At 34.2% G+C, this 24,072-nt stretch overlaps 1 protein-coding gene across 4 annotated transcripts in view; it reads right to left on the reverse strand.

Moving 5' to 3' along the window:
* Dhc64C (dynein heavy chain, cytoplasmic) overlaps window positions 1-24,072 on the reverse strand; it is a 213,896-nt gene that overhangs the window by 41,382 nt on the left and 148,442 nt on the right. For 2 of the 4 annotated variants that reach the window (XM_081771898.1, XM_081771895.1), the window contains 8 exons: window positions 22,776-22,977; window positions 19,620-19,815; window positions 14,296-14,413; window positions 12,947-13,162; window positions 11,757-11,912; window positions 10,827-11,000; window positions 7,579-7,743; window positions 5,241-5,538 (listed from right to left, as the gene is read on the reverse strand). In XM_081771898.1, coding sequence (XP_081628024.1) covers window positions 5,241-5,538; window positions 7,579-7,743; window positions 10,827-11,000; window positions 11,757-11,912; window positions 12,947-13,162; window positions 14,296-14,413; window positions 19,620-19,815; window positions 22,776-22,977 — 1,525 coding nt within the window. Of the gene's footprint in view, window positions 1-5,240; window positions 5,539-7,578; window positions 7,744-10,826; window positions 11,001-11,756; window positions 11,913-12,946; window positions 13,163-14,295; window positions 14,414-19,619; window positions 19,816-21,691; window positions 21,888-22,775; window positions 22,978-24,072 lie in introns of all 4 variants that reach the window. The other 2 variants (XM_081771899.1, XM_081771897.1) reach the window with 1 other exon arrangement.

A 24,072-nucleotide genomic window follows, 5' to 3' on the forward strand; every position in this document is an offset into this window, starting at 1 on the left:
TATTTATAAAATACTATTAAATGACCTAATAGTTTCTTTCATGATGTGCAGAAATTTGAGTGCCCAACAATTATGACGTCATAAAATAGGATTACCCAACTTTCCGCCCTATGAATAAAAACCTGGAAATAGTTTAATCATTTTATAAATACTATAAATTTTGATATTTTGTATCGTTTAAGAAAGCTATGGAAAATATACTCAGACCCTTAAAACACTATTACAATAAAACTTGTTTGTTAACTACCATCAGTTTTATTGAAAAGGGGCCAACTTAGAGTAGTACATTTTGAAACCAAAAATTATAGGTTGTAATATTCATATTTCTAATGCAGTAACTGATTAGTGCCTGGACATTAGTTACATTTTATAAATACATTTTAAGATTTATTTCTGCAATATGAAAACACTGAACGTCTTAACTATCTGTATTGACATTTACAGACTGATGTTGATATTTCAACATGCTAATAGCCTACAAATACGCTACGGTACACAATTCTTTTATGTTTTCATCTATGACGATAAATTCACAGTTCCAGAGAACAGTGTGGAACAGGGCCGGATTTAGGGGGGTGCAAAGGTGCACGTGCACCCCCCTTCGTTGTAAATATACACTATCTAAAATGAGAAGCTAGCAGTGAAAATAGCCACACTTTCCGAAACTTTCTGCCATCATGTTTCCCTTTGGAGCTTAAAAGAAAGCAGAGCTTTGCAAAAGCAATAATTTAAGTCGATTTTCAAAAGGTTGAAGGACAAGGATACACCAAGCAAAACAATATAGCATTTGTCAAGTAGGGAAGAAAACAGAAACAAGAAGGAGAGAACTTTTTTCCTGCATAACACTTGCGACCCTGTTTAAAATACTCCCCTCCCCTCCGTTTTATGTATCAGCGTTGTCAGGTGTAAAGAATATTGTCACATGTCACTTTGAAGAGTTTCAGTGTGATTTGTTATTTTGGTGCACCCCCCTCCCTTTAGACAATCCTGGATCCGGCCCTGGTGTGGAACATTCAAATTATTCATTTCTAAACTGTGGAACACCAAGAATCTAGTTCTGGATCTACGATTATCCCACATTATTTCTGCTAACGATGGTATACCAGCCAGTGATTATTATTTTGAAACTTTAATTCCTCCCACCTAACCTAACTCGTTATTATTCATCTTCTGTCAGCATGTTTGTTCATCTTCACATGAAACAATCATGCTTCGTTTCAAACACTGGCATATGCTGACGAGATGCCCGGATGTCCGCTTTTGCCCGAATGTGACTGTCTTTCCTATCAGGTCCACAATCTGCTTTCGAAGCCTCCGTTACTACACTATGATTTTCTCAACGGCTTGAGTATGCTGTGGAAATGACGAATGTTTTAATAGGTTTTGACTGTGTTCTTGATGTTTTTCTCAAGCTGATCTGTCATTCTCGACTTAGGAGTGGTTCCTCTAGGCAGAAAACCAACCGATCACGTCGCAGTAATATACTGATATAAAGTTGATTTCGGAGACGCCTTGTAAACCTCTTCTTTTCTGTTATCGGCATTTCTTGGATAGTATCCATCCCAATGTCCTAATGTCGCTGCTTTTGTCAGTTATTATGGATGAAAGGAGATTTCTAGGATGAAAGAAATATCCATTAATACGTACAGATCTGTGGAAAACTTGTTTCATGTCTTCTAAAAGAAACAGGGTCAATTCAATGAGTTTCCACGAGTTTCCAAGTGCTGGGACTTAATTACTTACACGATGGGTGTAAGAATTTCAAAGCACACACAGGTGTAGATTCGAACCACGTACTCAACCATCCAACGTAACGCTTCTGAAAGTGCAAGGGTGCTTACGTGAAGATACAGTTATTTTCACAAAGCTATTAACCAATGAGATTATACAATAAGTCTAGGGGTTTTCTTTGATAGATTTAGCACTCAAATCGTTGGAATCAGTCAATGTTTTGATCTACTGAACTTCAATAGATTAGAAAGAAACCACAGGCTTCTTCCAATCGGACTAGATAGTGTCTTTGGTCCAGTATCTGTCCTATTGAGATGTTTAACTATGTGGCGAAAAGGAAATTTGTTCATATGAAGTAGACACACAATCCTCTACAACGTCTTTCCCAACTTCTTCTCCACATATATTATTGCTTCACTAAATCTACCTGTATCCATATTAATCCCATCACATCCCAAAGCAAGAAGTTGTGAAGTATCTGTTCAAAAACTGGAGAATCGCTTTCGCTATTTTGTCTCCATGTCCTGAGAGTGGAGCATCTTCAACATATTTTGAATCAGGCTCTTCCGCTATCGTACAGTGCTTTCTTGTATCTCCCTTCTGCAGAATTTGTTTCCAAGTTTTTCTTTTCTCTCCTATCGAAATAAAGGCCGTGAAGTGCATATTTCGTACCATTGGCTTTCATCAAATCACACTAGTTTTTCCTCCTTCCAATGAATTTTCGATTTATCTATTATGTAAGCGGCGTCTTCGGAAGTTACAACGCTGGCATCCTGAAGAGTTGGAATTATTATCAAAACTGCTGATATTTCAGATTTCTGTACCAGAAGCAGCAGCAGATACGTGAGATAGTGACACGAACTTGTGAAGAACTCTTTCTCTTTATATCCACGTCCAGCTTCGAATTCGGATCCATTAGTACTGCTTGATTTACTATTTTGCCTTATCTCTCTCACGTGGTTATTTTGGGTTTGCCACGTCTTGTATTACGTTCGCTCTTCGCTTCGCATTCTTGGAAATTCTCAAACATAGTGAAAATCAACAAAGAGACGACAAATAAATGAACTTAAGAAAAATTCGATAAGCATAAATCGATTCGTGCTCGTAATTATGACTTATGATAATATTGGCTCATTAACAATCACATTTTTTGAAGGCACACCTTTCACTTAAAATGCATTATAAACAACGTCTTCTAGATTAAAACGATTTTGTTTCCGACGTTTAACCCTTTCGGACGCGGTTGGCCAAAGTGGCCACCGCTCCTGTGTGGACACTAATTAAGATGTCGGTATTTTTTTTTCTTCACCAAATATGGTTGGACCATAGTTTATCATATTAGTTTCTTTTTCTTCTGGGTGTCAAATTTCCTTCTCAAATTTCAGCCCAAAGTAAAAAATTTGAGAATTTTCGAATATTGATTGTTTCTTCTTTTCTTTTTTTTCCTGTAGCTTTCTTCGTTGTAGAGAGATCCGAGCTCAAGTCAACTTACGCCAGTCGAACATTGGTCCTTACTGAACCAAAACTGTTACAGACCGTAACAATGGAGTAATTAGGGGCCGCACGAAAAATTTGTATTTAGGTTCTAGCCCTTGATTTTTCTAGTTTTTCTCTACTTTTCTGTTTATTGTTATCTAATTTTTGTAATTAGAAGCTTTGTTTCTTAAATATCGCCATGATACTTGTAGGATATATTAGTGGTGTACCAATGTTTATTTTAAAGATAGTTTGCGTCTGTCCGGTAGCAGTCATGCCAGTTGCACAAAATTTTAACTCCCGATTTTAGGCGACAATTTTGAAAAAAAAATCCCTTTTTTGTCTCTATTTCCCCTCTTGTTGGCTACATTCGAACAAACGTACCACTGGCTAAAAGCCTCATCCTTAGCCTACACAATGCATCATGAAAAGTTTCAGTAGGATAATTAGGGAAAGTACATTTGAGGTTTCTAATAAATCATGTTCTGTAAATAGTAAGGAAATGGTGAATTTCTGAGGGAATGAGATATTTTTTTTTAATTACATGTTTACTTTGTTAGTTATCGCCATGATATTTGTAGGATATATTAGTGGGGTACCAAGGTTTATTTTAGGATAGTTTGCGTCTGTTTGGTGAAAGTGTTTACAGCCCAAAAAATTAATTCCCGATTTTAGGTGAAAAATTTCCCTTTTCCCTCGATTATTTCCCTCTTGCTGCCTACACTGGAACAAACGTACCACCATCTGAAAGCCTCCTTGTTGGCCTACAGAACTCACCACAAAAAGTTTCAATAGGATAATTACGAAAGCTGTAGCCCCGGCACATCTGTTGATTTTTGCTTCTGAGGCGTAAAAAGTGTCGAACATTTCATGTGTATGATGACAGAGAATTTTTTCTTTTCTCTCTTTGTATGGCAACCAGCGACTTAAGGTTTTCACTGTACCTTGCCAACACACCAAAGAATTGTTTAAGGTGACTTGGACCCATGTGACAACAGTGGTGTCAGCTATGAAAAATCTTGTAATTCCGGTAGGGAATTATTGTAAATTTTTACCTCTACATTTCCCTTAATACCCCTCCCGTTGGCAAAACTGCAATGTAAAACTCCCTATATATATATATAAAGCCTTAACCATATCAATTGGTATTAGTTTTTGGGTAATAAGTCACTAACTGAAAATGTAGGAAAACGCCAAAAATGACCTGGGTCCGAAAGAGTTAATCGAAAGAAAGGAAAAAATACGGCTCGTGACGTGCTTGTTGCCTACCTTCGGTCGCAAAAAACTTTGATCTTCTTGAAGCAGGGTAAGGAGTTGAAAAAGGTGTCACATTTTGCACGCAAACAACTCTAATCCAAAGACAACTAACTTTTACATAAATTGTTTAAACGAAATTGAAGAACAAGAATTCCAGTCATCCTATTGTTCATGTGTTTCACAGATCTTGTCAGCTTAGTGTCATGATCAATCAGTCTCTCAAATTTTCTACACTGATATTCATTGATTTCAGGGAAAAGGGGATTTTTATTTTTATAATTACCACGGGCGACAAAAATGCTTAATACGGTCCTAATAATAAGCCTCTGAACTAGATATTAAGGTAAGAAATTCATTTCATTTATTCTATGTATATCCTATAACATCTTTGAGCAAATGTTCAGACTGGTACCAGGCCAAGGCACCTACTATGATTCGAAGTCTTGTTGGAAGCTGGACTATTTCACAAGATATAGCACTTTAAAAAAATATGCCCGGGTTCACGAATATTTCCCAAATTCATGACAATTCCTCCAGACACAGGAGATCCTGTTTGGAGTCTGGTATATAAAGAAACAAAAAGAAACCAGGATTACTGAAAGAACGCGAGTGAGTGTTGAAGTGATAAATTCTTTTCGTTAATGAAGTCTACTGTAAGTCTATCCGAGAGAGATTTCGTTATTTTTCTAGAAATTTGGTGCTGACTGGATATTTTAATTGTTTCATTTCTCTATTTTGAAACTTGTAATACATTTATATAACGACAATAAACGTACCTTGTAGTTTGAGTAGATCTGACCTCTTCTCATCGATATCAGGACGTTCTGCCTTGAGAACCTGGTTCAAGCACTGACTCTGAAGAGAGCTGCGAGTAACAGTGAAATTAACAAATGTCACTCGAGAACATATGTCAGGAGGAAACTCAACTGTGGGATCTCGTGTTGATAAAAAGATCACAAATGAAGGTGACAAATCAATGTCTTGATCTCCAAGCGTTATTAGTACTCGACCACCAGTTCTTCTTAGTTCTCTGTTCAATACTGGATTAAGGATAGGATCATAGTTCTCAACATCCTGAAAATTGAAAAACGGAAGTAAATAACTTCAAAATATACCACGATTTCAACAATACTATATAACTGATAATGTCTAATTTGGAAACTAATAGTCACAAATCAAAAATAATAAAACTGACTTGCGACTAAATACTTCCTCCCTATCCATTAAATTATCAGGCTGTGTAACCAACAATCACATAAATTATAGAATAGTTTTGAAATATGTAAATGTCTACATGACTTAAAATATGTAAAAATCGTAAAACGCGTATCGACAACGTATCCATATTTAGTTAAACATGGCATGCACAGAATATATTTATATTATAAACAGTACTAACCTAATTTCATATTTTGTATTAGTTTTCTTTAACTCACGAATGTATTAGAATTTCTTTTCTCTTAATTCAAACGCTACCATTTCAACCACCTCACTGCAATCCGAGTTCAGACGAGTTTTTACTTATTTATTTTAAATTAAAAGTTTTTTTTTTTTTTATTATATACTTAAATTGTTACAGGATCCTTTTCATTTAATCATGAAATCGTGATTCATTGAGAAAAATACTTAATACACAAAATGTTTTATCGTTCTGTGAAACACGATCATTTGTACATATCTTTAATAACTTGTGCATAATTATGTTTCCTTATTGTTCCGTAATTTACTTACGTAGAAAAATATTAATTTATTATTCTGCAAAAGTAAATCAATTGCAGATATATTCACGCAAAAGTGAGTATCTTTTCCTTTATATTCATGTTTATCATACAAAAAATTGCAAAAAGTGAGATTTTAAATTAAGCTTAAAACCACTCATTGATACAGAGAATGTACTCACAGAGTTCAAACATGGTTCTGATCAAAGTTTCACTTCAGAATTTACAACATAAAATCCGAATACGTTTACATTGATATGACTAAGCATAACGTGAGTAATGCAGTCTTTTCAGGTTCATTACTACATTTACACAGTGGCAAGTACAACTTTAAAAAACTTAATAGACCAAGAAAAAATTATTTGAGTCTTATTATGATAGTTAAAAATCCAGGACTGAACACATACAAGCATACAATAGCAAGTACAAGCTAACATTTCATGCTTACCGCTATAAATCACAAAACAGTAGCATATACAAGCATAATTTAGACAAGATAGGGCTTTTTAATATAATTAGCTATTTAATAATTATTTAACAAAAATAAACACAAAAATAAAAAAACTTGTAACAAAACTCATATTTATTACTTTTCAGCGCGAAATTGTTTCTCTGCAGCATAATCTATTGAACAAGATCCAACAATACTGTAAAACAATTGATGGTAGTGGTACCTACGACTGACTGCAATATTTGTAGGTGTGAGTGCTTACATCTACAACTGATCTATTTTACAGAATAAATAAACATTTCATGCATAAGTAAACTGGATTTGACAGAATCTCTATCTATCAGGATTTACTGAAAAAGGATTCCTGAATATTGTAACTCTGTATTAAAAAAGAAAGAAAAAATATGTTTCTTTAACTCAAAATCCTCGTCCGGACTCTACATATGAAGACTGCGGCGAACCAACTAAAATAACATAGCTGAATGAAGAAAAAATGCAACTCCTAATACTGGAACTGTAAACGAAGTTAGTGTCTATAAATGAAGTCAGAAGACTGTTCTTCAAGTGTTCAAAAAATATCTATTTAATACATATATGTGTATTACTGAAATTTTACTTTACGTATCTAAAAACTTACCATCTCTGAATAAAATACCATACACTGTATCAATTGCATTATTACGAACATATGTCACTAACACAAACATTTGGCTTGGAAATGTATACATTAAGTTCAAATTTATAGCTATGAACAAAAATGTACTTTCTATTTGAAAATGATTTTTCTTTTTTATTATAAAATTTTGACCTGAAGAATTCCAAAATATTTGCACTTTTCTGAAAAAAAAAAAAAAAAAAACTGAAACTGATAGTTAATATATGCAAGTAATGTTTACTTTAAGGTCTTTTATAGTTACAATTTACATCTGGACTTGAAGCACTTACTTGAACCAACAATGGATTTCCAAATCGCAGAGCGGATTCCAAATTCTTTCGGAATGCATCGTCCAAAAAGCTAGTTTTTGTAATCTTCTTTTCCCTGAATTCATTCATAATGAATTCTGTTGCTTGGCCAGATGGATCAATAATCAATGGATATCGATTGAAACGCTACAAAATACGAGAATTTATTAAATAAAAACTAGAATAATTTACTACATGGTTCGAATGATTTTACTTATGGTATTTGGGCACTCAAATTTCTACCTAATGTGGAAAATTATTCCGAATGAACGAGCAAAATAGTCAAAAGTACAGTTTTTCCATGATTTTTATTTTTATTCAAAAACAAAATGTATTCAAACGTATTTGTCTTACATTTAATGCAATGCCTTTCATGGTTGTAATAAAAATAAACAAAAAAATCTTTGTCTTACAAGCCCGTCACATTAAGAGACATTGATGATTAATGAAAGTGAACGATTGTAGAAGAATTAGTGGAATGAGAATGTGTGAGGACACCAGAGAACCCGGAGGAAACTTGTGGACACAATATTGTCTACCTCAAACTCACATGGAGTGAGATTATACCAAGAACTCCCTTAGCCGCTACCACTGTGAAATTATTAAAACTGTGCAATTATTTAAGTAATGCCATATAGTTTTAGTTCGTGTTTTGTCTGATGAACGCAGGACACGAAATCCAGTGAAAAATGGATCTAGTTTTATCTTTAACATACGTTACAGATACGTAAAGTTTTTCTCGTCTTTTGACTATGTGTACTGAAGAAGGATCCATTGGTATTTTTCCAATAACTTCATAGGAGATCAAACCAAACTTTCTCTCCCATTATGGTTTTACTTAGTCTGCTAAACGTGATTTTTACTTAAGAAACAAGCAAAAAGGCTGTGGTTTTTAATGTTGTTCTTACTAGCGTCAAGCGCATATTTGAACATGTATGACGACTGCTTATAAATTTTTTAACAGCACATAACGTATTTTTGACGACGTAATTACATTTAAAAATTAGTGAATGGATATCATACCTCTTAATACAATCATAACTTAACTAAATTTTGCTCGTCTATTTGATAGGCCCGATAATTTGTAAGATAATGTTAAAATCGCTAAGCGTACCTACCATATGAATGACAGTTGTAATCAAAAACAGGTTTAACTACATTCATATGATAATCGTAGTTGCATTCGAACACAAATACAACTTGTATGGATACAATATTAAACGGTTAACATTAAACAATGGTAATTCAAATTATCAGAAAAATGAAACACCGTCCATATTAAACTTTTTGAAAAAAAAAAATAAACTGAAAAAAAAAAGCGATGCTGTTCCTTAGTTATATTTCTCCTTCAAAGAAGCTGGATGAATTACTATTATGAAAATTTTTGAGTAAATATGCAATGTTTTGTACATGGAACTGCCTGTAAAAGCCTGCTAGATTTTGATAGGCATTATACAGGCGCCTGTTTCGGCGAAAACACATGTAAAGAAAATATAGCAGGTTCATTGTCTTCAGGTGATATGCACGTCGAAAAAGTATTAAACTTCTGTTGGAAATTTTGTACGGAAACACGAGTTGTACAAAGTCTGTTCATTAAAATGAGAACATGCAATGTACACGTAGTCACTCACATGCAAGTAAATGGAGGGAATATATGCATGTAAAGTACCTTGAATGGATTGTTGATAACATTCGCAATACAGTAAGAATGAAAAGTACAAGGAACGTGCCCGTTTATCAACATGTAATATACATGTGTGACATTCGCACTACATGTAAATACCATGTATTAGCGTATAGCATGGAAAACGCATGATGTAGAATATGTTATTTTACATTTATCATTTTCGTGTACATGCGAAGTGTGTAACCCCCCTATATGCAGTGTACAGGATATGTACAGGTGAACGGGAACATGCAATGATCATGATTGCCAATAAATGGATTAAACAGATACGCGTGGTGAACAAGGTGGATTGGAACTAAACATTCACGTTATAGGCATAGGAGACATCAATATTCAGGCACAAATCTCCAATTCGACATTCGCTATACAAGGTCCTGACACATGTATAATACATGGGATTACAACTAAATACATTGCCTGTATTATCTCCGTGTACACGCGAAGTGTGAATCCACCTATATGCAATGTACAGGCAATATGCAGGTAAACGGAAAATGCAATGATCATGATTGCCAATAAATGGGTTAAACAGGTGCATGAAATGAACAAGGTTGATTGGAATGAATTATTAATGTTACAGGTGTAGGAAACATACAATATTCAGGTACCAAGTTTCCAGTTTGTCATGCACATATGCAAGGTACTGACACATGCGATGTACTTTACATGTATATTCCGCTAACACGCCCACTAATTCGCTGACACCTATATTTCACATGTATTTAACATGTCAATTACATTTTTATCAAATGAAAAGCAGCTGTTGTCAGATCCTCATGAGGTAACGTATATGTCAACTACATGGAATATGCCTGTTACGTACATGTCTTTCCACTCTCTACATGTTTACACGCATTTTTCACGTTGCAATGTTGCAACCCTATCAACATGAAAACTACCTGTTTCCGTGAAATGAACATGCTATGATCGTGAAAAAAAATCCATTCCTGTCTCATGCGTTTAAAAGTGTTCCATTTTCAGGCGCATGTACAGACGCCTATAAAAATATGCCTGTTTATGCATGTTTCAGAGGCGCCTGTAAACCACCTGCATTTTCTGTCTGGGTAATTAAACAGGAACAGTTTCCATTAAATACAGCAATGAATACACAGTACATTATTCTGCTTAATTGAAATGAACGGTGCCCATCACGGTATTCTACTATTATTTAAGACGAAAATTCAATTGTGGTGGTTATAGTGGAGATTGATGGTGGCTAAGAATAATTACGAATATCCTTTTAATGACATCAAATGCGAATGCGATGGGTTGACGATTTATATTTTAAGCTATGATATTGTACTTTACTAATTTAACCGGATTAATAACTTATTTTTCTCTCCTCTTGAGAAAAAAAGAGAAAAAGAAAAACAAGGAAGCTTATTTCGACTGCATATCAGGATAGACGGAATGAAGAATAACGAAAACAATGATCAGCACAAACTCAAGTTTCTCTAAATTGTTATCATTAATTTAAAACTGTTATAAAATAATAATAACTGGAATGCTTTTGTTAAGTAGAGTATATTCGTAGCATGCATACCTTCAGCATTATGGCATTTTCAGTACAAAGGTCGTCTGTAGGCAAAGCATTCGCTTGCCAACGCAATCTCTCATCTGGATTTGAAAGGTACTCTGTTCGAGCAATGTCTGCTCGGAATTGTAATCCAGCTTGTTGCAAGTGATGGCACCATGTTGCGAAGAGGTTTTGGCGGTACTGAAACGATCAGATAAATATTTCCTTTTAATATTTTGAAAACTATTTGATTTTTTAATGAACTGTTGAAATGCAATTATCCTATGCAATCTAAATAATTCCTAACGATTGAAGTATTACACTTAAATAAATAAATAAAAGCCAGTAGACCACCTAGCGTTATAGTCCAGAATGAGTTACGGCCAATCAAATATACAAGCCAATAATAATTTAAAACGATTAGTATTGATTTATTATAATTTAATAGAAACGTCTACAGTCAGGCTATATGTCCCCGCGTTACGATAAGACTAATTGCCGATACATGCTTTACCTTAAAAATTCAAAATAAAAGTAACTATAAAAAAATTGAGAGAGGTCGCTAACTATAAATTATATACCAAGAAAAACTCAAAAATGTAACACATAACAGGGAAAATTTAAAAACAAAGAATAAATTTAGAGCTCGTTAATTATGCCAATCTCACGAATAAAAGTGGCAATACAGTCACTGAAAGTTACATTATCCCCAAAACCTAAAATTTTTAGTCAGTCCTAAACGTTCTTTGAGGTCTGAAGTGAGCATTCTGGACATTCTACAAGGGGTAAAAGACCTGCTATATACAAGCTGTAGATTTAATAATAATACCAACTATTAATTATAGTAAGTTAGATTTAATAATAATACAAATTATTCATTGCAGTAATTTATCTACAACTTAATAGGTCAGAAAAAAAAGTGCGAACCATTCAACAACCATTTCAACCTGAACTTACATGTTGATCAAAGTATCCTGCATAGGCCAGGAAGGCAGATGAAAGCAGAACGTCTCCGATAATTGTAGACATCTGAGAACGGAATGTTTCACTCGTTGCTTCCCATCTTTCTCTTTCAATTCCTAAAGATTTCAGCAATGCAATGGACCTATCAACCTACAATAAGAGAAGAATCTTCACATTAATGCTGTAACATATTGAGGGAAACTGCTGCTGCTATAATAATATGAAGAAGAAAACAGCATTTTATTTTCAATTATAGGAATTCCACAATTCTCTTTATGAAATACTTTTTCTCCGTATTGATTAAAGCAGCGTTTCGCAAATTTCTTTCAAGCGAGGATCATTTTTAGTGGTCAGAATGTTCTATGGATCACAATACTCTTACAAGCACCTTTCAAAAGGAAATGTATCATGTTTTTATACATTTAAGTTACACCAATGTTAGAGTGTACTTATAATTTTAAATTAGCATTAATTAACATTCCATCAATATTATATTGGTATATGTGAAAACTATTAAAGAATATTTTATAATACTACATTTATTATCTATTAGAATTTGTATAATTGCTACCCAGGGGCGGATCTAGGGGGGGCTATAGCTTCCCTTGACGCTCAGGTATACACTGGATAAAATGGGCTTCAATCCTGCTTTACACTGGATAAAGCTGCAAACTATGGTTTCGCCCCTCTCTTGTCAAGGGCGCCGATCCCAGGGGGCCGGGCCCCCATAGCTCATGTGGGTCCCCGCATTGTATTTATGAATATACAATATTTAACATAATTTGAACGCAATTTGTCTTAAAAATCCTCATATATGCCTTCTGCATCTGAGGCCCCCCCAAATTTACAGAGAAATCGGCGCCCTTGTTCCTTGCTCATATCCTGAATGCGCCACTGTTGCTACCTTATTAAATTGTATAATCTATACCTTTGAAAATTCTCAACTATAGTGTGTGATACATAATGGACTTGAATTTTATTTTGTCAGTCTATTTTTGACGTTCAATTTAAGAGGACGTTCAATTTAAGGTCATACCGCGAGAATCATTTATGGTCTGCCGATCAGTTTGGGAAACGCTAGACTAAAGGATTTTATCCAAGAACATTACTCTATAAAGCTTAACAAAATTTAATGAACGAATAATGCATCAAATTATATGTATTAAAAATAAGTATCACTATACCTTTGCTTGAACGTTTTCCAAATCAGTCTTAATGGCTTGAGCTTGAGAAATCAATTGTGCATATTCCTCTTTGTACGCAGCAATACTGTGTTCTAACTGAGCAATTAGGTCTTTTACTTCTTCACCCTTGTTTTTGTTTTCATCAGCTTGAACTTTCAATGAGTGTAATTCATCACGAAGAGGCTCCACTCGCTTCAGCATGTCTGCGTAGTTAATCTAGGAAACAAGATAAAATTGCAATTTTTAGTTGAACGTGATGTAGACAAATTGTAAAATAAATAAATAAATAAATAAATAAACAAATAAATAAATTAATAATAATAATAATAATAATAATAATATAATGATCATCATCTTCGAGTAAGTTTTCTTTTTATAGTACAAATTGTCTATAAGTGACGGAACATTGATTTGAAGGATAAAGACACTCTATTTTCGTTGTACAATAAAACATACCTTACATTTTTTAAAACTAACATTTGGTTCTATTTTGATGACCAAAACAAAGAAAAACACTGTGCGCTATTCAAATGCAACTTCATTAAAAAGATGCGTGTGTTACGTATAGTTTCTGATACGAACTCGATGTTAATTCGAATTGCTGGGATAAAAGGAAGACAATATTTTTTTTTAAGTGGCAAGTTTTGTAAATGCAGTCACGAGACAGCCACAATTATATGTTTTGTGATCCGTGGTTTCTCGAAATTTCTTTTGAAGTTCAATATTGAAACTAGATCTGGAACATTACACTAATGTTACGAAATTTCACTTATGACGGAACAAACAATAAATATTCATTTCGGAACAAATATGATTAGCTAAACAAATTAACTATTTTCAGTAACAACTTTTTTTTTTAACACTGTTTCTTTATATAACTTCTGTAGTCTTATTATTTTATTTATTTATTTGTTTGTTTTTAAGTGGCGATCCACCTCTTTTTGAGAAGCCTTGTATTGTACGCTTACCTACAGTCGGAATTAAATTAAGCAAATATGGATCTTCTTTGAGCAATTAAGATCTTTATTTAGAACTGAAGTATTATAATTTCCCCGTATAACTGTCAAAATATGATCTTTCAAAGTTGGGTGAGTGAACAACAAGGTAAAAAAACAAGACTGCGATCTTTCTACTGTACGGGTTCAATAGCTAAATGATGTGAAACAGATTTAATTAGTCTTCTTCAAACATTCAAACAAACTAACAGAAAACGAAGTTTTAGTTTTCAACCAATCACAGACTTAATCTGTAAGTATTAAATATGAATACAATATAACGGGCAGTATCAAGTTCTCAACTAACATCTTAAACTACAAATTTTGAGGGAGAGAGAAACAACAAAAACGTACCTGTGCCACAGCCCACTTCACCATGGGTCCACATGCTAAACTAGCACGATTGACTTTTTCGAAGTTGTATTCTGGATTACTGAGGTACCGGGTTCTCATTTTGTCTCTCACGTCATCGCTGCAAAGTATTCACAATACATTTAAATAACCAAATCATACAATACTTACATACAAATATGCTCCAATTGTAAATTTTCAAATGTAACCTGGAAGCAGATTATAAACACTAAATGAAATCACACGAAACGCATACATAACGAAAATAACTGAGAGAAAAATCACAACAAAGAATATTATACTAATATGATTCACTTAAAATATATATATCCAGCTAACATTATTCTTGTATTATAACCTTAAGTTACTGCCTCCTTGTTAACATCATGATAAATTTAAAATATATACGTGTGGAAAATGACATAAATTAACGCACAGAAAGTTATAAGCAATATTTAAATACAAAAATAAACTAAGTGGATAGTGGATTCGATTTTAACGTTCTTTTCAGGAGCGAGATTCTATGAGATGCGGACCTACTAGTTAACGTCGGAACGAGTAGCACATTTGGCTCAAGCACTGCATAACCCTTAATAAAGTTCGGTATCTAATATTGGCATGGACTATCAGATTTGACTGTAATGTCAATACTGGTAATAGAATTCTATTCATTGCAAAATAATAATATATTTAGTATATTAGTACTTCGTCTATAGTGGCAGAAGCTTGAGGCTACATGTAAACAGATAATTCACTGAATTTTAATTAATGAGTCCTAACGAAACTACTTTTTATCTGTCAAAAATTATGAAAAAATTCTATTAATTCTAATATCTGGCACTATCTTTATTCATTCCATACGTACATATTCTAATGTGCTTTTTAATACTTAGCAGAAAACAGACGTTTTCAGAGCAAATTTTCACACCAAAAGCTCGAGTGCCTTTATTTATAAGATATTCATGTAAATTCTATTCTGTGAAACCGCGTTTGTAGCTCTGCTCATTTTTGAATACACAAAGAAACTTTATTCAGAAAGTTAACACAATCTTTCTTACATTATCTTAAGCTCGACATAGTTTCCCTTTTCTCACTTTAATCATTATTTAAAATTTGCAAATTTACTTCAACAAATTCCACTAAATATGAGATACAATATTTCTTTCTTGAATTATATTTCTCCTATAGAGGAGGAAAAATGAACAGAAAAAAGAAACAACTTTATCGTAACTTTTCAAATTACCTTAACATAACTTCTTTAATATTAACGAAATCCAATTTTATAATTTAACTATTGGGTATCTAAAAACACCAACTTAAAACGCAAGCACCTATTTATGTTAACCATGTAAGAACACCAGCTGTTGAAACTAATTTAGCATACTACCAGGCGAAGCAATTTTGTTTTAGCTCATTTCATCAATTGGATGAAGTTAATTAGAATAAGGCCACTCTCACAATTAGTACTAATCAACAGCGGACAACTTTATCAGAACTTGGACGAAAGGGTGTAACAGATACATGCATGTTTAGCTATTTGAATTAAATAAAACATACGCATTTATAAATATGAAAAACAAAAAGTTTGATTGTTTTAAAATATACATAGGTTTCTTAGTACCTTCACTACGAGCAGGAACGGCTTGGAACTAAGTTTAAGAAAAATTCTCACCATTGAGTTTTGAAAAATAAATTGGAAAATTTACTTTAGGAACAACAAACAGAAAACGATAGTCATGGTTCTTTTCCTTTAATAGAAAAATTAGAAATAGGGAGACAAGCAGGACACATGCAAACCATTCATGTATGTACATATGAACCTTACTAATCTTACTTGCTGAACAATGGTAGGTGGGTCTGATTTGCAGAACAACAGTAGGTACAACTGTATCCTCAACGTAAACTGACTGCTAAGACCAGGAAACATATATGGATTTCTGGCAAAATTTTCCAACCAAAGGCGCATCAATCCAAAGTAAACAGCATAGGAGGAATCGCTAGGTTTTTTTCCATTCAGATTAGTCAAACAAGCGTGCTTCAATGTAAATTAGTTTGGTACTAGACATAATAATTCACTTTTATAATAAATACCAGGTTATCATAAAATAAGTATCGCTGTTCAGAGAACTCTAAGAGACGTAACCACTTGACAGAATGCAACCAAACTTGGTAGGAGCATATTTGGGAACATGCAGAAGCGATTGGTGTAGAAAACAAAATGAGTTCCAATTTTCGACACCAGAGGTAATTGTGGCGCTATACAACGCCATGTAAGTGCAGTGTGGAAGAAAAACGACACTTGTGATGCTAAATGATGAGATGCTCTCCAGGCGCTTACTCACGCCTGCATGTGTTTCAGTGATACGGGTTTGAATGCCGAAGTGAATTGATGGTGATCCGATCTTTGCTTCTTTATTCTTCCCACTCTCTTTGCGATGTGTTCACGGGATTCCGGGTTCGATTTCCGGTAAAGACACACGTGAGTCGGATCCCACGTTACCCTGTAGGTCCCGTCTTTAGAACGCCATCATCATCTCATACGGCACTAGTCACCATGCATTTTCCTTGCTCAAGGACCTCCACATCATCACCATCGCTCATAACACACCGGTACACCACGGGGTTATTAATAGGAGTACAAATCAAAAATGAAATGAGATCTTTATGAGTTTTACATCCCACGCTTATGCCGGTTAGGCTAAAGGAGACTGTGATGATGAGAAATGAATGAAATAGTAGAATGAAGAAAGTGGGAGAAAACGTGAGAAGAAGACCCACGCACACAGTGTTTGTCCACCACAAAGTTCACTTGGCGCGAGCTGCGATCGAACCAGGGACCCCATGCACCAGAGGTGAACGCTTTACCACTGAGCCACAATGGCCCTGAGTACGAATCAATGCCACATGTCACACGGGGGCATAATTACGGCCTTTCTTTCATTGAATATCAATATCATTTGTCTTCCATACCACACTCACCGTACTTAACACTGAATAGAAACACAATAGTCCCTGGAGGCGATATTTGACACTAATCTTTTCCTGAAATTTTGGAGGAAGCTTGCATTTTAGAGACTACTAACTTTTGACTTCGTTTTTGTAAGATTTCCAAAAATTTTAAAGAAACGCTTCAGTTCAAAATGCCCCTTCCCCGTAAATCCGGCACTGATCATGGGGGTATTAATAACATTAGTAATCGATGCCACGAGATAAACAGGAAGGGTAATTACAGCCTTTCTTATCATTTAACATCCCTAGTGTTGTTTTTCTTCCACGCTGCACTTACTTGGTGTTGTACAACGCCACAATTACCTCTGGTGGCGAAAATTGGAACTCATTTTGTTTTCTACACCAATCGCTTCTGCATGTTCCCAAATGTACTCCTACCAGGTTTGGTTGCATTCTGTCAAGTGGTTACATCTCCCGAGATACTTATTTTATGATAACCTGATACTAAAAATCAATATCCTACCTTTATTTCTTTCTTCTAACTTTCATTATTACACTTTTACCTTCCTTTTTTTTCCTGCTGTAGATTCTATGATTAAGAAAATGTCTTTACAACATACAATACTTGTTACGTCCTAGGTTCGATCCAGGGCTAAAGCCATAATTTTGATGTAGTATAAAAATACGCTAACATCACGTTCCCAGTTCGTGAAACAATTTTCTACGAGTTTCCCCTAAATGAAATATCTCATTTTGGATTATGTTGTAAATTTAGCACGGGTTACATTGCTGTCCTGAACATCACTTTCAGCAAAAGTTCTTTAAATCACGGAATATCTTCCTCCTTAAATTCCAACGGCATCTGTAAATGCGATGTGCGTACTGGTTTAGTCTACAGTTTCAAATAAAATGTAACTTTTGCTCCCAAAACATGTGATTAATTGAAGATATAGTTTATACTTTTATAAATGATAATTTCATGGAACGAACGAAGTATAATGATTACGGTACTATAAAATCTAGTTCAAACTAGAAAACTCAACAGGATTTACCCCTGTCTTTCTTATGGATAAATAATTTCCTTGAATTCTCAAAAACTTACATATTATATATATAACACGCTGGTACTCCTTTAATCACACAAACTAGTAAGTACGGTGCATTCCACTAAACTTTGTCGCCCCCATCTTTTAAATATTGTCATACTGCAGTTACAATTGTGTTATTTATTTATGAAGTATGAACAAGATCACGTGAAAAGTTTTTTAAAAAACTGCCAGAAGAGAAACTATCTCAAGAACCAACTACTACTGGATAGTCCTAGAAACGTAACTCACAATATTATAGGATTGTTAGCAAAATACTACTTTATGAAACAAAACTAGATTGTTATAGGCGTTGTCGAGGAATTCGCATTTTCATGTTCACCTTCCAATAACTTTTTTTAAGTGAAAAAAAATATATATACTCAATAGGGTTTAGGGTACCCATGAGGCTATGTGAGACATGTGCCTACAACTTAACGTGGAATCCGAACATGAATTTCCGCTGGAAATTGAGAGGAAATTCAAAAATCACCCATGGAGGATCTTCTAAAAAAAATTAATTTAAAATATGCTTCGGGTATGCTGAATAGTGTGTCTCTAAGCGAGTGTACATATATCGCGGGATAGACGAACGGACATAAAAAAAATCACTTTCGGAATGTAAGATGCTATGAAATGTGTAAACTCGTTGAAATCTCTAATTTATTTTTTTTAACGATTACCATTATAGATAAACAACTTTTATTTCCCCACCATTTTCTCGAAGTCTGTGCACCTCTAATACAAAATGACTCATTAACATAGAATACGTCTTTTTGTACACTACCACACGAGCGAGAAAATAGTTACAGTATAGTTACTCTGAAGTTAATGCGACTTAAAAGCTGTAGCGAATGAAAGAACAAATCACTTCAAATTTCATCCGATGCAAAACAGTGTTAGTAATTATAATGGTCTAAATTAGAATGGAAACATACTAAAATCGCAACGTGATGCTGTGTAAGACGATTTTATCTACGTCTAATAAACCACACAATTTACCAACTGTCTTTTTAATATATGCTATATCATATACAATATTACTGCTTTGGGTTACAGCTCAAATGATTTACTTTAAATAGAGTTGATAACTTATTGAAATTATTCACAAATCCAAATCCAGTTGAGCATTAGTTTATAAAGAACACACAAATAGGAAAATATTTCTACTGCGTATCTACTAACACTACTAAGTATCTATTACTACTTCATAACAGTGCAGAAACATTTAATATGTAAATAAAAAAATCAATTGCAAAATAAAGCAGGAAAAAGGTAGGGGTACATGCTTACGTAATATCCTCAGTACAAAAATTAACAATTGTATTGATAAAGTTGTCCCTCATCACCACAGCTCGAATTGCTTTCCAGTCACTGGCATTCTCACCAAGGAGGAGGCAGATAGATTCAAGGGCCACTTTGACTATAGCAGGTGGATTTGCCATGGATCTTACTTCCACCAGATGTTGTTTTTTGATTGATTTCACGGCTATCCATTAAAAAAAAAAAAAAAGCAAAAATCAACTCTAAACGCACATGTATACTTTGTTTTTAAAGAAGTTGTACAATTAACTAAAATGGCACAATTAAGCAGAATTAAGTAAATTATATTAAAGTGTTGAGCAGCAGTTGTGTAGTCGATAAAGTGTATATCAACCGGAATTTATCACCGGTGCGGGCTGGAAGTTCTCGTTGTACCCTCATTCCAATGTAGCTTAGAGGTTCACTCAATCTTTGTAAAATGTATATCTGGCGGGTAGAGGCTACCGGAGTGGTGCTGACTACACAATCACCTGTATGTTCCAAATTTTAAAAATCATGAGGCTTGACCTCCTCCACCCAATCCTTTGGCCTTCTCCGACCAGTACCCAATGTGCAGCGCCCTTTATTCTACTATCAATGAAAAATGTTCATTGCTAACAATTTTAATAATTTACTTAATTTCTCGAGTAGAACATGAATCCAAAAACGTTATTATCTTTCGGAGAAAAAAAAAAAAACATGTCTTCCAACACTTAATAGGCTGTGATCTTGCTATACATGTATTATGAATTCATGGTATGAGCGCCAGAACAAACTTCAACTGTAGTGAGCAATAGAAAGGAAATAAACAGTATGGTTCAAAACGTGGACATACCCAAATGAAAATGAAACTACGTATAAAATATGAAATTATAGTCCTTAGTATCATAGAGGAAGAGGCAAAAACATGGTAACAATTCTTTAAACGGGTGTGATACTATTTTTCGGTAGGCTCACGAAGACACTAACGTTGTAATTTTTTGCTTTATCTTTAATCGTAACGAACTCGTGATCAACTGAAAGCGATAACCATGATAATGATGATTGTTAAGTTCAGCGTCCCTTTCTACCACTTTGTTGAAGTTCCGAGTCTCTTTTCAGCTCCGAGGCTTATGAAACTCGGACCTACAGTTTAATGTAAAATCCGAATTACTGCAATGCGTTCAATACTCTCCCACCGGAAATCGAAACCGGGACCATGTGCACCAAAGTGAGCAAGTAGCCAGTAGCGGGACCATGTGCACCAAAGTGAGCAAGTAGCCAGTAGACCTGCAGGAAGAACTCATAATAATCATGATTGTTTGTTCTCTTGCAACTTAAATAAGCTAAAATGGGGCTGGCACACTGAGACTGTGTTGATATCCAGAGAGTTCATCGAACAGGACTGCCACAGTGAACATATCTTGTGATCGTGCAATTTTTGTAAAAATACATAGTAGTTGTGTCATGAAGAAACGAAAATTGGACATAACGTCGTTATGACTAAACGGAGCAAAAATAATTACCCTGATGTCTTTCTAACAGCACCACCGGAAAATAACACAACACCCTATGAATCCCAACTTATATGGTCTCTGAAATTCTCTCTCTCTCTCTCTAGCCATATCTCCTCCTCTTTCACACCACAACCATAGCTTTCATTTCACATTAATCTTTTCTATATCGTTCCATTTTATTTGGTTGTCTCTACACTTTCGGACCTTCTAGTGGTCTGCAACTGAATACATAATATAGTTTCGGTCTCTTCATATGAACTAAAATCAACTTGTATATTTATTTTCACATCCAACGATTGTCATTTGACTAACAAAAACTCTCCCCAGCGTAAACCGAATCATGTACATCCACAAAAACAACTAACAATTTGAATTCGACTGTCAGTGGTACCCTATATATGCTAGTTATCAGTTATCATGAATTGCTGCAGTTACTGACATCTTGTTTGTGTCAAAATACTTGCTGCGATAGACAGCTTTTGTATGTGCGAAAATACAAGAGCAAAATGAACTACTTAAGTCTGGTTAAATGTGCCGAAATCATCTAATCACAACAAATAATCTTACGTCATTTCTTCTGTATTGAAGTTGACAATGGTGTTTATAAAATTTTCCCTGATGATAACAGAGCGAATAGCCTTCCAGTCAGTGGTGTTTTCTCCAAGTAACAGGCAGATCGATTCTAAAGCAAGTTTCACAACTGCTGGAGGATTAGCCATTGCTCTTACTTCCACTAAATGTTGCCTTTTGATGGACTTCACAGCTAAATACAAAATTAATTTATATAAACACACTGTATTACCTTAAAATGTATTTTTTAAATGAATATTAATGCAATGAAATTATTCTAAGAGTAGAAGTAAAGATTTGGCAATAAGTATTTCATTTTGTCAAATGATATTTAATTTTAAAGACACATACACGTGATCACGATTACAATTAAACGAAAAAAAGACCTAAGTTATCTTCCCATACCTACCTCAAAAACAGAAGATATACCGAAGAGTGTTCAATACAATGCTTTATAGTTAAATATTTACTATTATTTACTTATGTTTAGAAACAAGGAGTAGAATTACTTTATTAATTCATCTATTTCTGTAAATAAAGTTAATGGAAGATTCTATTTTTATAGCATTAAATTATAATAAATTGGTGATAATCATAACAATAGCAGAAAAAGAAGTCGATTCATTTATCTCTCACTAATTTTAGTGTTCAAAATTACGAACTACAACTAGTAGTAATGAATTATTCTGCACCTATTATTTTAGTACTGTATTATGATATTACTTTAATATATTTAAAAAAAAAAAAAAAAAACTCACCCTTTTACATTACCAGATTAATATAACGAGAAAATTAAGTATTTTTAAAGGATAAATTAATATGAATTTTACGCCCCAAAGGCTCAATCTGCTTTCGTTTGTTTATGGACGAAATAAAATGAGAAAATAAAACAGCCTTTTATTGCACTCTAACAACATAATCCAGATGAAAGCGAAACGCTCAGAGAATAGGATGAACAACCTGAATACATCAAACTCATCTTACGTACTGTTATTTTTCAAATTAGAAGTCAATCTTTCTGCTACTACTGAAAGTAAGATGCGACTGAAAGAGTATCTTCAACTGAATACCAACGACATACCTTGTTGGGCTTCTATCACAGCGGGTTCCACTTGAGCCAGATCAGCCATAACATCTTCCTGTTTCTGAGCTATCTGAACAGTCTGCTTTTCTAACTCGGCCTGAATTTCTTGGCTCTGAACTTTCTTCTTTTCAGCTTCTTGTTGATCTTTCACCATTTGTCGTAGTTTTGCATTTGCAGCATCGTTCTTTGCTTGCAACTCCTAAGAAAGAGAAATAAAACATTAAAATACAAAAGCAGGAAAGAGAAAAAACACATTACTATGATGCATAACACATAATAGAGTGTTGCTATATATATATATATCATCATAGGTATTCTGCCCTTACTGGCAGGTCACTTGCAGCAGCTGAGAAGCTTCCATGCTCCACGGTCCTCCGCTAACCTCTTTGTCTTCACGTATGATCTTTCTGTTTTTATATCATCCATTAATTGTAGTCTCTTCGCCCTCTGCCTCTCTTTCCCGCCACCATACCCTCTATGACGTCCCTCATGATACAATTTCTTCTTGGGCAATGTCCCAACCATATTATAAGGAACAAACTTTTACTAGCCCAAGAAAAAAGCTACTAGCCCGCATCCTACAGTAGAAATAATTTACTTACTTTCGGTATTTTAATAGTGATAAAAACTCGCCCGCACCGATGAACCACTCGCCCCAGGTGCGAGTGGTTATTTGCATCCCTGATATTATACATATATATATATGTGTGTGTGTGTTCTTTCTCGTACGTTATCATCATTTATTATTACTACTACTACTGTGTACCCTATTTTTTTCTCCATGACGGAAGAGAAATTTGCTATTTCGAATCCTCATGAATGTTTAACCAAGATAACCATCGGGAAATTCGGTTACATTAAAAAAAAACTTCTATTACTGTTAAGTTTCAGCTGTTTCAATGAAGAATGATTCAACCTTTTTTACCTCTAAGATTTTATTCTTCGTATAGATCAAATGCGTGGTCTCTTCAGGTCTCTTAAATCACTTAAAATACCCAATACCCAACAATTACACAAAGGATAGGAAAATAACCAACAATTCGATCTCATACGAATAGGAAGGCTTACGAATAATAAAAAAATTACCCAGCAAATGTCTATATTTTATATATATAAATGCGGAAATGTTTTTACGCATTGGAATGTTAGATCAGGAATGTTCAAGTTTATACCACAAGTGATGCGACTGCATTGGATGTTTGTTCAACACCTTTGATAACGGAGGTTATCCACCGAAATGAACTGCACACATATTATATTATATTATATTATATTATATTATATTATATTATAT

Source organism: Thermobia domestica, chromosome 9, assembly GCF_964235325.1.
Source record: "Thermobia domestica chromosome 9, izTheDome1.hap1.1, whole genome shotgun sequence".
Classification (NCBI taxonomy): domain Eukaryota; kingdom Metazoa; phylum Arthropoda; class Insecta; order Zygentoma; family Lepismatidae; genus Thermobia; species Thermobia domestica.